At 51.4% G+C, this 14,707-nt stretch overlaps 1 protein-coding gene and 1 long non-coding RNA gene across 3 annotated transcripts; one reads left to right on the forward strand and one right to left on the reverse strand.

Moving 5' to 3' along the window:
- Positions 1-1,410: 1,410 nt before the first annotated feature.
- Positions 1,411-12,984, reverse strand: LOC138754699 (torsin-4A-like). 2 transcript variants are annotated; one of them, XM_069919402.1, is made up of 2 exons: positions 12,680-12,984; positions 1,411-3,702 (listed from the first exon to the last, which is right to left on the reverse strand). In XM_069919402.1, the coding sequence occupies exons 1-2, from the start codon at positions 12,967-12,969 to the stop codon at positions 2,535-2,537; spliced, it is 1,458 nt and encodes a 485-aa protein (XP_069775503.1). In that variant the 5' UTR covers positions 12,970-12,984; the 3' UTR covers positions 1,411-2,534. The 2 variants fall into 2 exon arrangements, with proteins under 2 accessions (XP_069775503.1, XP_069775505.1); XM_069919404.1 differs by lacking the exon at positions 12,680-12,984 and adding an exon at positions 4,592-4,788.
- On the forward strand, positions 3,293-14,468 carry LOC138754701 (uncharacterized). Its single transcript, XR_011351891.1, has 4 exons — positions 3,293-3,668; positions 8,885-8,961; positions 11,033-11,146; positions 14,160-14,468. It is a non-coding gene; the product is annotated as an uncharacterized lncRNA (long non-coding RNA).
- The last annotated feature ends 239 nt before the right edge of the window (positions 14,469-14,707 follow it).

The following is a 14,707-nucleotide window of genomic DNA, read 5'->3' on the forward strand; positions in this document are numbered from 1 at the left end:
CCAGAGACTCATCCATTGAGGTGCTATTTTTAGGCTTTTATATTTGCGCAGGGACCGCTCCCTCAGTGACTTCTTCGTCCGCTTCTCCTTCCCCACCCATCATCCCCTCGGGACCTACCCCTGTGACCACGGGAGATGCTCCACTCACGCCCACACCTCCTCCTGCACTGCTGTTTGGGGCCTCAAGCCATCCTTCGCTTCACTTGCCAATCTGTGGGGGGGGATCGTCCGCTGCGTCCGGCGCTCCCGCCGCGGCCTCTTCTGCATGGGAGAGGCCGGGCACAGACTGGGAGATCACCTCACAAAATGGCAGGGATCCCCAGTGGACGCCCGTTCCAATTCCCCGTCCTGTTCCCTCGGCCGACGTGTCTCCCCGTGGTCTCATGCACGGCCGGACTGAGACCATCCGCAAATTGGAGGACCAGCACCTTGTCTTCCATCTGGGAACCTTCCGACCGGACAGCATTAACATCGACTTCTCTGGCTTTCGTTAAACACCCTTCCCCCTTCTCCCCCACAGACTGTATCACATCCAATTAACACCTCTAGTTGGTCTGGATTCCTCCCCCATTGTTTGAATTCGGAGACATTCTGATCTATCCTTGAGGAAGGTCTCAGGCCCGAAAGGTTGGGGATATATCTCTGTCTCCTGTAGACGCTGAAAAGATCGGCCGAGTTCCTCCAGCATTTCGGTGCTTTCAATGCTAATTTTTGGAGTTCAAATACTCTGTGCTTAGCTGGGTAAATCGGGTTTGGCCACTTAGCAGATCAGACGGTGACACATCCGCTGTCTCCATGCCAAGCCCAGATGGAGCTGGTGTGGGTTATTTCCCTGTTGAATGCAGCTGAGTGAGTTTGGGAATCTGACAGACGGCCCGGTGGATGTCATGGTCAGTGCCACGCTGTTGCCAATGCCAACGATCGGGGCCGGGGTTTGAGTCCTGCATTGTCTGTGAGGAGTTTGTACGGTTCTCCCCAAGTCTGTGTGGGTTCCCCCGGGGGGTCTGGTTTCCCCTCACTGTTCAAAACATACCATGGGGAGGGGGGAGTTGTAGGTGAATTGGGCTCATGGGCCGAAAGGGCCTGTTACCGAGTTGTATCCCAATTTTAAAAATTAAAAGATATTGTTCAGTGTGAGACGTGAATGTGGCCACTGTGTTCCCTGGGACAGGGTAGGGTAGAGGGGTCTCACACTGACCTCTCCCACCACCCCTCTGGTGGGTCACACACTGACCTCTCTCCCCACTCTGGTGGGTCACATACTAACCTCTCCCCTCTATGGAGGGTCACACACTGACCTCCCCTCCGGTGGGTCACACAATGACCTCCCCCCTCTGGTGGGTCACACACTGACCTCTCCCCCCCCTCTGGTGGGTCCCCCCGGAAGCCGACAGTATGAATAATGGGATCTTATTCTGGTTACCAGTGGTGTTTATTTTATTTAAAATCATTTTTAAAATGTAGACATACAGCACGGTAACAGGCCATTCGGCCCCACAAATCTGTGCCACCCAATTTACACCCCATTAACCTACACCCCCACTGGTACGTTTTGAAGGGTGGGAAGAAACTGGAGGCCCCCTCCATGGAAAACCCGCACAGACACGGGACAAAAGGCCAATCCCTTACAGACAGCACCAACCACTGGCGCCGTAAAGGCATTGCACCAACCCCCCATGCCTAACCGTGCCTCCAAACAGTGTTCTGTAGGGGTCGGCATTGGGGGGAGGAGGAGGGTCACTTCTTTTTGACATTCATAAGAATTTATTTGGCCTCGTGGCTAAATTTGCAGATGAATCGGTGGCAAGTGCTGCTGAGGACACAAAAGAGAGACTTGGATAGGTTTGGAGAACAGGTGGATGAAGTACAATGTGGGAAAGCGCATGGTTGTACACTTCCAACAGAGAAACAGACGGGCAGATTATTATCAAAATTGCAAGAGGCAAAGGGACCTGGGAGTTCTCATGCAGGATACCCTAAAGGTTAACGTCCAGGTTGAGTCAGTGGTGATGAAGGTGTCTATTTCTAGAGGGGTAGCGTACAAGGGCAGGGACATGATGCTGAGACTCTATAATCCCCTGGCAAGACCTCACTTGGAGACTGTGTACAGTTTTGGGCACCTTATTTGAGAAAAGGCGCTCTGGCGTTTGAGAGGGTGATACCGGGAATGAAAGGGGAACCACATGAGGAACGATTGTCGGCTCTTGGACTCAACTCATTGGAGGGCAGAAGGAAGGGGGGGGGGTTATCCTCAGAGGCATTTTGAATGCTGAAAGGGCCGGATGCAGCAAGGATGGTCGGGAGTCCCGGATAACAGGGCACGACTTCAGGGTAAAAAGACGGCAATTTAAAGCAGAGAAATTTCTTCAGCCAGAGGGTGGTGAGTGAGTCTGTGGAACTTGCAGCCACGGGTGCCCATGGAAGCGAGGTCGTTGGGCGTATTTAAGGCAGAGGTTGGTGGGTATTCAATCAGTCAGGGTTATGGGGAGAAAGCCGGGCCATGGGGCTGAATGGGAAGATGGACCAGCTTGCGGTTAGGATGGTGGAGCAGACTCGATGGGGTGATGGGCCTCCTGCTCCCCTATCTTGTTATCACGTATATTTTGGGAGATTCCCCTCCCCTCCGTGGGTAGCAACTGCCCGGATTTCCCCGCCACTGCCTTGGCCAGGAGATCCTCCTGTGCTTTGAGCTTGCGGATCATGGCAGGGACTGGCTTGCAGCCAAGCTGCGAGAAGAAGCGTCTGCCAGCTCGGTAGTAGGTGAGGGCCCCAGCCACGTGGTTCGCTCGCGGGTCATCCGGGTAGAAGCCGGCCCGCTCCATTGCCCTCCGGGTGCATTGCCCCACATGGGGCAGGTCCAGCGGCAGGAGGGTGATGAATCGGGCGCTGGCCCACAGTGGGTGCCTGCCCTTGGCCAGCCGGGCCAGCGCCTCTCTGCTGCCGACCGGTCGGCGGGCGACCAGGTCGCCGCCGATGCTGCTGAGCAGGATGAAGATGGCGCCATCGGGATGGCTGGAGGCCAGCAGCTGGCTGACAGAGTCCAGGAGCTTGGGCGCCGCATGCTCCATGTGGTCAAAGAGGAGGAAAGGGACGTGGCTGGTTTTCCGTGCTCTGGACAGGACGACTGGGGCTTGGGAGGACACGTCCCCCTCGGGGTGATGCAGGGCCGAGTGTAGATACACCACCTCAGGTTCTAGGGTGGATTTGAAGTGCTTGGACAGCAACATCCCCAAGAAACTCTTCCCCACGCCCCGGGGGCCGTGGACGGAGAGCAGCAGAGGCTCGGTGGGCCGCGAGGTGGACAGGTAACCCCTCAGGAGCCTGGTCAACCTCTGCACGGCCAGGGCCTGCCCTACCAGTTCTCCGTAGAGCATCCTCTCCAGGTGGCCCAGCTCGTAGGCAGCCACGATCTCCTCGGGATCCTCGCTGCCGCTGTACACCTGCGCAGCCACCACGCCGCCCAGTACGTACAGCAGGCAGGTGGCCAGCGCGTCTGTCCCCGGCCACGCTCCCGCCAGCCTCTGCGGCTTGTGCCCTACTCGTCTCTTGCTGCCGCACTTCTTCTTCTCGGCTGGCCGGTGGAGTGATGCCGTGTCTGCTCCCGTCCTGGACCGGGGCTGGCGCCTGCTTCTCACCAGACGCAGTTTGGTGGTAACTCTCACCAGACGGTACTTCTTCTGCCCCTCCATCTCCCGCCGCTTCCTGCAGGCGAGAAGATTTCAAAATTCTTGTCAGAGTCAGTGGCTGAGACCTACAGAGCTGGGAAGGGAGGGGAGCCCAGCAGAAGCGGGGACCTCAGGCTCCAGACAGGAGCGGGGACCTCGGGTTCTACAATTTTTCAACCACAAAAGTTCAATCGAACTCCCCCCCCCCAGCATTTATTGACTCCCTTTTGACCCCCCCTGGCATTTTTTGAATAGTCCAATTGACCCCCAGGGGTCAGTTTTGACCACATCTTTCCACTGAGAGTGGGCGAGATACAAACCAGAGAACATGGGTTAAGGGTGAAAGGGGAAAAATTTAGGGGAACTTATACACTCAGAGCATGGTAGGAGTGTGGAACAAGCTGAAGTGGTGAATGCTGACTCAATTTGGACATGGATGGGAGGGGTGTGGAGGGCCATGTACTGGGTGCAGATCAGTGGGACTAGGAAAATGTGGCCTGTTTCTATGCTGTAATTGTTCCAAGGTTCTATGGTTGTGTTCACAATTCAGTTGTAGAATCAGACAGCCCAACTCCTCAACGCTGATCAGCTGCCTCTGGTGTGGCACACCTTTCTCTCCCCCACTCCTCTGGCTTTCTCTGGCAGCTCATTCCGCACACTCACCTCCCACTGTGTCCCTCTCTCCTCTCACCTGACACCAGATGAGAGGGTAAAGGGTGAGGTCAAGTTGGCCACAATCCTATCACTCGCCAGCATGTCGCAGTCATCCTGTTCCCATGATCAAAAACTTGCTCCTTGTGTTGGAAATCAGGGGAGGAATTGGTGAGGTTCAGCTGCGGAGAAGGAGCTGGGGCTTCTGGGATAGCTGCCGGTGTCCAGCATGGGCCGAACAGCCTCATTCTGCTCTGGCAGCTCGAGGACCTCACCTGTGGCTGGGCAAGTGCCTGATGTCTTCCATTGGTAGGTAAAGACGCACCTCTTTAACTTGGGTCAGATCCGCGAGGCCAAAAGGGGTTGGGAACGAATTTCCCTGCACCCACTCTCCAGCCCCTCAGAGGGCCAGGGCTCAAATTCCTCTCGTTCGGTGCACACCGAGCCTTTCGCTGGCCTTTCAGGAAGTAAAGTCTTGCGAGGGTCAAACGATAACCATTTAAGTTCCTTTAATCTAGTAAAGCAATTTCCCCTGATGTAACCTGACACTCCTCCCTAATTATCTTCTGGGTCTGTCTTAAAGAATTTCTACTTGTTAATAAGCTGGTTGGAAAAACCTGTCGATGTGGCCAAAATTCCACTCGCCAGTGTGAATCCAAGGATATGAATTTTCTTTTGGAATTGAATGCACCTTGAAACACAAGAAGATTTTGCAAAAATCTACAAGCGCATGGGACCTCTGCAAGAAATCCGAGGAGATTCGGAATGTCGTCGAATTCTCGAACACATAAGGTTGTATTAAGGCCTGACTTGAAACTCAAGTTTCCAGGGAAGCAGGAGGCAGCAGGAAGTGGAATTACCTTGCCCATCATGGCCATCTTCCATGTCAGCTACTTGGGTGGTGTCGCAATGGCAACCCTGCACTCCACATCAGTCAAACTCAGGAGGGATGGAGAGCTCAGGAGACTGTGATCCAGTCCTCTTCGAGCGGTCAGCAGTGGAGAGGGTCAAGACCTCAGCATCTCTGAGGATCTATCATGTTGATGTGGTCACGAAGAAGGCTTGCCAGCAGTTGCACTTTGTGAGGAGCTCGAGGAGACTCGGGGTGTCACCAAAAAGCCTCTTGTGAATTTCGGCGGGTGCACGTGGAGAGCGTTCGCTCCCTGGTACGGACGGAGGTGCCAGCGCACGGGACAGGAACAGGCCATAGCGGGTTGGGAACTTGGCCTGTGGCATCATGGGCACCAGCCTTCGCTCCATCTTTAAGAGGCGGCGCCTCAAGAAAGGCCAGGCCGTGCCCTCTTCTCACTGAGACCATCGGGAAGGAAGTACGGGAGCCCGAAGGACTGACATCACTGGGTGGGGAGGGCGCGGACCGCACCGGGTGACCCCATCAGAGGGGGTGACACCAAAGTGACCGTCTATAAAATGCTTGTGTGGTGTTTCAGGAAAAATTTATTAATTTTCATAAAAGCGTCCCTGTGGTGAGTTATAACAACATAAATATTTTCCGTCAGCCCAGCTGACATGTTCCGATAGACCCACGAGGCTAAAACTTGATGCTCATTTACTTTTTGAATATCCAGTCAGAGCGGTCGTGATGACCCCATGCCAGCGATGCTTCCAATCCCGTGGCTTCCTCCGCATAACCAAGCACTGTTGTTTTTGTTGCTGCCTGATGGTTTTTAAGAGTCGCTGCTTTGGTCAAATGTTCTGGTGTTTTAGCAGCAATCTTGGGGTCATTATTATTTGTTTTCTTACTGAATTTTCACTTTAACCACACGAAACGATGTAAATCTAAGTACATTTAGGCTGTGTGTACGACACTGTAATTTTAATTTTGCCTGTTATTTATCTCACAACCATCGCTGTTACATTCAGTGACCCCACAAGAATTACGGGTAACTAAAAAAACATTGCTAAGGATTCTTTCTGGTCTGGTCCATGGGTGGGGGGAGTGTGGTGACACCATGAGTTACCGCTCCAGGTGACACCCACCCCCAACACCTTCTTCCCCTCCGTCAGCTGATATCTGAACGAACCATGAACCTCCCCTTCTTCGCTTCATTGCACGAGTTTTTTTAAGATGTTATATCTGCGGACTGTAATTTATAGGAATTTTGCACACATTGTGCCCAATACTGCTGCCGCAGAGCAGCGAATTGCATGGCACGCGCTCAGGACTATAAGGCTGATTCTAATTTTGAAGCTGCCTCATGAGGCGGGGGGGGCGGGGTGCGGCTGGAGAGCATGGCTGGGACCTTCTCTCTTTGGAGTGAGAGGAGACCTTGAGGGAAGTCCACGAGGATCGGAGAGGTGGGTGGCCAGTGCCTTTTCCCCCCCTGGGCAAGAAGAGCATACGCCAGGAGACATCGGTCTAAAGTGAAGGGGTGTTTTTGTGGGGGGGGGGTCGTGGTGGAGGCTGAAGCGTTAGGGGCATTTAAAAGAACCTTAGGCAGGCTCATGGATGAAGGAAAAATAAAGGGTTACGGGTATGAGGAAGGGAAGGGTCGAGTGGGTCATGGGGCCTGTGATACTCTACGGGCAGTTTGACTGTGGACGGAAGAATCCTCCCTTACTGTTTTATCCAAAACAAATACACAAAAACCAGAAACGCACCACCTCCTTTCGACCTGCCAACCCAAAATATATTTTCCTTCGCCCTGAGAGAATTCTTTCACTGAACAGCCAGGGTTTCTAGAGTTTAGACTGACTGCTCCAATCTGACCACACAGATGAGACCAGATGAAGCGGAGTTTCTCTGCACGACTGTGTCCGAATACGCCACACGTAATAATCACATAATGATATAATTTCCTTGGCTGACCACTGATAACATCACAAAAAGTGGAAGATAATGCACCAGATAAAGTCCATCCTGCTGCTGTAAAACTATAGAACAATAGAACCATAAATCACTGCAGCACAAGAAAACAGGCCCTTCTTGTCTGTGACCAAGTGTTATTTTGTCCTATCTCACTGACCTGCACCCAGTCCATCGCCCTCCACACCCCTCCTATCCATGTACCTGTCCAAATTCTTCTTAAATGTTAAAACTGAGCCCGCATTCACCATTTCAGCTCGTTCCACACTCCCACCGCTCTCTGTGTGAAGAAGTTCCCCCTAAACCTTTTCCCTTTCACCCTTAACCCACGTCCTCTGGTTTGTATCTCACCCACCCTCAGTGGTAAAAGCCTATCTACATTTACTCCATCTGTCCCCCTCATCATTTTAAATACCTCAATCAAATCTTCCCTCATTCTTCTACGCTCCAGGGAATAAAGTCCTAACCTGTTTAACCTTTCCCTGTAACTCAGTTCCTGAAGTCCAGGCAACATCCTAGTAAATCTTCTCTGCATTCTTTCAATCTTATTGATATCTTTCCTGTAGTTTGGTGACCAAAACTGCACACAATCCTCCAAATATGGCCTCACCAATGTCTTATACAACTTCACCACGACATCCCAACTCCTGGACTCAATACTTTGATTTATGAAGGTCAATGTGCCAAAAGCTCTCTCTACAACCCTGTCCACCTGTGATGCCACTTTTAGGGAATTATGTATCTGTATTCCAAGATTCCTCTGTTTTACCGCATTCCTCAGGGCCCAACCATTCACTGTGTACGTCCTTTCTTGATTTGTCCTTCCAAAATGCAACACCTCACCCTCTTCTGCATTAAACTCCATCTGCCATTTTTCAGCCCATTTTTCCAGCTGGTCCAGATCCCTCTACAAGCTTTGAAAACCTTCCTAGCTGCCCACAATGTCTCCAATCTTAGTGACATCCACAAACTTGCTGATCCAATTTACCACATTATCATTCAGATCATTGAAATAGACGGCAAACAACAATGGTCCCAACACCGATCCCCAAAGCACCACTAGTCACAGGCCTCCAGTCTGAGAAGCATCATCCACCACGACTCTCTGGCATCTCCCCGTCCAGCCATTGTCGAATCCAGTTCATGAATACCCAGTGCCTGAACCTTCCTGACTCACCTCCCATGTGGGACCTTGTCAAAAGCCTGACTAACGTCCCTGTTGACAACATCCACAGCCTTTCTTTCAACTTTCCTGGTAACCTCCTCGAAAAACTCTATAAGGTCGGTCATGTTGAAATACAGGTATTCCTCAACTTCCGTCCACGTTCGGTTCTGGCTAACCGGGTCGTATTTCGAAATGGATGCACGTCGGAAATGCACTGCTTCCGTGCTGTCGGTCACCAAATACAGCAGGGGTCCCATCAAGGCCGGCTCTCGCTAGAGGTTGGCCACCCTGCCAAACTCTTGTGAGAGGCATTATTTTCTGTAGGTTGTCTGATTTTCACCCGAAAAAGCTTCATTTTTATATTTTTTCTTTTAAAAAAATTGGTCATGTGTACAGATGCCTGTAAATCACATGGTGGGGGGGCGGGAGGGGGTGTGGTGGATCTCTGCGAAGCTGCCTGTCTTCCCTCTGGGAAGCCTTACTGTACTAACATTGGCTGTGCATTATCTCTACCATTAAGGACACTCCCCTTGGGTATAACTGTATATGCACCTATTGTCTTTCATTATTGTACCATAGGTTTCTGCTAATAAAAGCCATGAATATTGTTTGACCGCATCGTCTTCGTCGACTTCATCAACTGGCACTTCAGGAGGGTAAGTAGGGGGAGACCTTTATTATTTCTGACGAAAGGTGAGAACTGGTTTTGCTGTCAGCGTCAGCTTTAAGATGAGAGATAAGACTCGATGAGGTGAGTGAATTTAGGCTCATGGAAACCAGGCATTGGAAATGGGATTCAAAAAGCTGTTGAGGGCAAGAAAGAGTCCCGAAGGGGCCTCGGGCGCTGAAGGCTTTCCAATTGCTTCAGAGTGAAAACATGATACTGGAGAAACTCAGGTGGCCGAACAGCGTCCTTTACAGGACAAAGGTAAAGATACATCTCCAAGGTTTTGGGTTTGAGCCCTTTGTAAGCAAAATGGAGGCCTGATTAAAATGGTGGTCAGGGGAATGGGGGGTGGGGGGGAAGAACCTGGTCCCGCAGGCAGGAGGTAATAGGTGGATAAGGGCACATCAACAAAAAGGGCTGTGAATGTGGAGGGAAGGGGTAGAGATGGAGGAAAGGAGATGGAGGGAGGGAGGGAGAGCTGGGAGTGGGCTAGCAGAAACCGGAGAGGCCATCCAGCTGAAGAGGACCCGGATGAAATATTAGAAGTTGCTCCTCTAATTTACAGGTGGCCTGTAGGCCACAGACAGATGTGTTGGCGCGGGAGTGGGGCGCAGAATTGACGTGGTCGGGAGGATCCTGACAGTGATGTGGACAGGGCAAAGGTACTCAGCAAAGCGACCACCCAGTCCGGGCCCGTTCTCTCCGATGATGAGAACACCGATTAACCTGCTGAGTCTCTCTGGGTTTTGGAGAGGAAGGATTTTATTTATAGAAGCCAAATGTAGGAAAATGGCAACAGAGGCAACACAATTAATAACGACCGTGGCAAAATAGTTGCGGCAATAACAACGCGCGCAGTTTAATAGTGAACGCGGGAAAAGTTGGGTCAGCATTGAAACAGGCGTACAATTAATAGTGAACATGTGAAAATCATGTGGGGACCATGTACACACACTCATACAACGAACTGGGTAGATACAATAATCAAGGAAAAATCTCTACGATGCCCCACCACCTCTCGACTCCGAGCAGGCATGGCTCTGTGTTACCATGGACGCTAATTAAATGCTCTCCACCCTTTGAAACAATGCATCATCTTCCTGACGATTTCTCCAGCACCCTGCCCAGGTCGTTAGCAGGGCTCCAATGGCTCAGTGCCAGCAAGATTAACCTGGTGGGGGGGTGCTTGGGTCTAGGTCAGAGTCCACAGTTGGTGCCTCGGGAGCTTAGGTGGATGGGTGGCTGGGGCCAAAAGTCAGGGAGGATTACTTTTACGCTGTACCGACTATCACTCACGATAATTTACACGGTAGTCCTGTGTATAGTTTGTCATATTGTTTGTTGAAATAAATATTTTGTTTTAAAATAAGTGGCGATGCTGGGAAGACAGAAATAACTGCTGTACCTGGGCGCTCTTGAGCCCTGGATTTGCATGCCGCTCGACCCTCCAGTGGTCAGGCAATACTTCGTGTTATTAAACAGGAAAGTCTCTCTCCATTCACCTGCTCCCCTCCCCATTCTCTTCCATCGATGCCCACCTTGCTGTTCTTATCCTGTCTGCAAAAGGAGTTCCATGGGAGTCTCTCTCACTGCTACCCCTGTCCTCGATTCACCCCAGCTTCTCTTTTTCCCCTCTTCTACCTTCCCACCTGAGTCAGTAGGAGATGGCAAAGCCCTGCTAAAGGCCGTGGATGCGGCCCAGCGGGCAAAACCCCTCCCCACCATTGAGAACATCGACAGGGGAATACCACCATCAGAGAGCAGCCGCAATCATCCAGTCCTCCCTGGCACACGCTCTGTTCTCACTGCTGCCGTCAGGAAAGAGATGTTGGTGCCACAAGATTCACACCACCAGATTCAGGAACAGCGGCTCTCCCTCCACCATCAGACTCCTCAATGACAAACTCAATCAGGGACTCATTTAAATACTCTGACTCGTGGATTTTATTGATTTTTTAAATCCCCTCTCTGTATCGCAGTTTGTTTACATTTCTTTATCTGTTTGCGTGTACAGTTTTATTTTGAACTACCAATAAGTGGTCATTTTGCCTCACCCGCAGGAAAAAGAATCTCAGGGGTTGTATTAATTGATGAAGGGTCAAGCCCGAAACATCGGTTCTGTATCGTTTTCTTTGCTGTATGAAGGACGCTCTTTACCTGCTGAGCTTCTCAAGGTTTGTGTTTTTAAGTTTTGCACACACCTTTCATACCCATGGACACCGCGGGACCCCCCGAGTTTCTCCGGCACGCATCTCCCGGTGACCTCACCCTATCACCCACTCCCTCGGCTTCCCCGTAAACCCATGGATCTTTCTTCATGAGCAAATCCCATGGGAACGCCCCCCCCACCCCGTCCTCCTGGTGCACAGGCAAAGAGGTTCATCTTGCGGACTCTTTTATACGTTTGGAGCCCGGGAAATAATATTCAAAACACACAGAGAGCCAGAGTAAGATTATGAAACGGGAAAGTCAGGAGTCGCAGAAGTGCTGGAGAAACTTAGCAGGTCAAGCAGCGTCTAAACCAGAGGTTCTCAACCTCTTTCTTTCCACTCACATCCCACTTTAAGTAATCCCTGTGTCATCAGTGTTCTGTGATTAGTAAGGGATGTGAGTGAGAAGGTTGAGAATCACTGCTCCAGACCTAATTGTTACTGAAATATTTTGCTGGAGAAAAATTGTCGTTGGGCCATTTCCTTTGGAGTTCTGAGACCGTGCACATAACGAGTCCATGAGGGATGATTAAAACAGTGGTTTTCAAACTTTTTCTTTTCACTCACATCCCACCTGAAGCAATCCTTTACTGATCACAGTGCACCCATGGGGTAGGGATTACTTCAGGTGGGATGTGAGTGAAAAGAAAAAGGTTGAGAACCACTCGGCGGTAAAGGGTAACCAATGTTTCGGCCTGAGCCCCTTCTTCAAGGGATGACCTGAAGACAGACATCTCCGAGGATCTGTCCCAGAGCCCCCACATTGATGCAGTCACGAAGAAGGCTCTCGCCAGCAGCCACACCACGCGAGGAGGTTGAGAAGATGTGGGACGTCTCCAAAGCCTCTTGCAAATCTCCACAGGAGTACCATGGAGAGGATCCTAGCCCGTCGCCTCACTGCCTGGCACGGACGTGGGACAGGGGCAAGCTACTCCTTGTGACCTCGGCATCATTGTGTCCTCAGCCTTTCATTAAACGCTGGTGCCTCAAGGAAGCAGTCCTCAAGGACCCCCCCTCCCACCCTTGCCACCCAGCACTTGCTCTGTTCTCCCTGCTGCCATCAGGGAAGGAGGTGCAGGACTTCCATACCTGCAGGAAGACCACCTAAGTGGGGTGGGGGGGGGGGGCTGACTCCACCTGACCAGCTGTCAATCAACTGACTTGACTACAAACCTGAGCCTGCCCTCCTGGCCCAGTCACTCAGCACAGAAGCTGGTGAACAGACTTTTAATGGATATTGTACAGACTTTGCAGATTTTTATGTCTGCTTTCTGCACCCACAATTTTGAAATCGTGTATTTTTGGAAATGTATTTGTACCTTTAAAGAACCGCTGCTGCAAAAGAAGTGAGGCCATGTGTTCACGTCAAATGAACCAGATTGTGATTCCAATCCCGTGGCTCATTTCCAGCTTCCCTGAGCAGAGACTGTTCCCGCCCTCAGGAGCTGTGGGGGTAGAGATTCGTTGCTGGCGGTGGAATGTTTTTAAATGTTTTACCTGCCGGTGATTCCTTTTCCCTGAGCTTGAAGCCTCCTGGACAGGTTCGAGGGCTGAATTCCCTGAACGCCAATTTGCCTGCAGCTCTGTCCTGCACCGTGCACATCTGAGTGCAGGATTCCAGGGCCGTCAGGTGATCTGGCTGTGATATCCTGCAGATCGCGCCCACACCCTCGGCCCCCCAGTGCTGAAACTGCTCCTTTGTTCAAACCAAAAAAAAATCCAGGCCACTGCACAAACTCAGCGGGTTGGAATCCCTCAGCCTGTCTCTCCACCGCTCTGTCAGGCATTCCAGCTCCTCTCTAAATCTCTCACCCATTCCTCTGGCCCTTACTCCCCCACCCCCCCCCCCCTCCACCCCCAAAGTTGCCCGGCACAGAACTGCATTAGTCAGCACTTTGAAGTCAAGGAGATTTTGCATTGAGTTTATGAAAGATGAGGGTGCAGCATTCTGGGCTAGCCGTCGGGCTCCTTCCCTCATGAGCTCGAATATCTGTCTTTTGCAGTGTTGTGATTGTGCACTCTCACGCCGCTTCTTTCCAAATGCTATTGAGTGAACTTGGCTGGTGTTTTGGGCATCCGTAGGAGACAAAGAGACGTCGCTGATGTTTCGGGCCTGAGCCCTTTGCCGAGGAATCAGCAGAAAGATCCTTGAAAAAGTGCTGATTCGTTGATGAAGGGCTCAGGCCTGAAACATCAGCAACGTCTCTTTGTCTCCGACGGATGTCGAAAAGACCGTCTGAGTTCTTCCAGCGTTTTGCTGTGTTTTTACACCGGGGAAACAACCTTTCCACATCAATTTTGTCCATGCCTTTCAACAACACTCAAAATATTTCTGTGAGAGCCCCCCCTTGTTCTCCTAAATTCCATCAGGTCCAGTCCCAGAGCTATCAAACGCTCCTCGTACGATAACCCTTCCACCCCAGTGAGCCTCCTCCCAACCCTCTCCAACTTCAGCACATCCTTTCTCAAACAGGGAGCTCCAAAACTGCTCAACTGCCTGGAAGAGTTGATACCATGTAAAAGTTGACCACCGCCATATTTTTGGCCCTGGCTGACCACCCCCCCCCCCCCCCCCCACTGGTGCTCTCAATGCCTTAACCGCGGAACTTGCCGAGATATAGCTGCCCATTCGAGCTCCCGTCACCTCGAATGACCCAGGTACTTACCGCGGACTAAAGTAGCCTGTATGTAATAGCCCACCCCTAAAATGGGTGGCACGGTTGGTGCCAACGACCCGGGTTCAAACCCCACGGTGTCTGGAAGGAGTTGGTAGGTTCTCCCGAGTTTGCGTGGGTTTTCCCTGGGGACTCTGGATTCCTCCCACCCTTCAAAGCGTACAGGGGGCTGTAGAGTAATTGGGTGGCATGGACTTGTGGGCCGAATGGCCTGTTAAGTCTAAATTTAAAAAATTACAAATTTTACCCTGAAAATCAGTTGATAAAATTTGATTATTTCACATGTATCTTTGGTAATACAGGTTATACCTTACTTATCCGGAACTCTGGGGTCTGGCAACTCCCATGGACTGGCACGTTGTATCTGCTGTTCTTAGTACAAACTCCTTAGAGACAGCACAGGGCTCGAATCCAAGTCCCGATCGGTGGCGCTGTAAAGTCATTGCGTTAACTGCTACGCTAACCATGCTGTCCCACAGTATTATTTCCTGTTTTAAGTGTTGTTCTGCCTTTGATGTGTTTACAAAGGGGTAAATTTCTGGCATTTTCTGTGGTCCGGCACTGGCCGGGACCCAATGTCACTGGATTAAAGAGGTGCGACCTATATCCCATCTGGGCACTCCAGCCTGACGGCATTAATATTGAATTCTCCGGTTTCCCTGAGGCCACTACCTCTCTCTCCCTCTCCCTCTTTCTCCCTATCTCTCCCTACCTCTCTCTCTCCTTCCCTCTGTCTCTCCCTCTCTCTCCCGCTCTCTCTCTCCCCCTCTCTCTCCCTCTCTCTCCCTCTCTTCCTCTCTCCCTCTTTCCCTCTCGCTCTCTCCCTCTCTCTCTCTCCCTCCCTCTCCCT

This window comes from Narcine bancroftii, chromosome 2 (genome assembly GCF_036971445.1).
Source record: "Narcine bancroftii isolate sNarBan1 chromosome 2, sNarBan1.hap1, whole genome shotgun sequence".
In the NCBI taxonomy this organism is placed as follows: domain Eukaryota; kingdom Metazoa; phylum Chordata; class Chondrichthyes; order Torpediniformes; family Narcinidae; genus Narcine; species Narcine bancroftii.

Bases quoted from the DNA above. Each gene is read 5' to 3' on its own strand.
- LOC138754699 (XM_069919402.1), bottom strand. From the start codon at position 12,969: ATGCCTGACAGAGCGGTGGAGAGACAGGCTGAGGGATTCCAACCCGCT. The intron at 3,703-12,679 runs GTAAAACATTTA...TCTCGCCTGCAG, and splicing joins GGAAAAGGAATCACCGGCAG to GAAGCGGCGGGAGATGGAGG.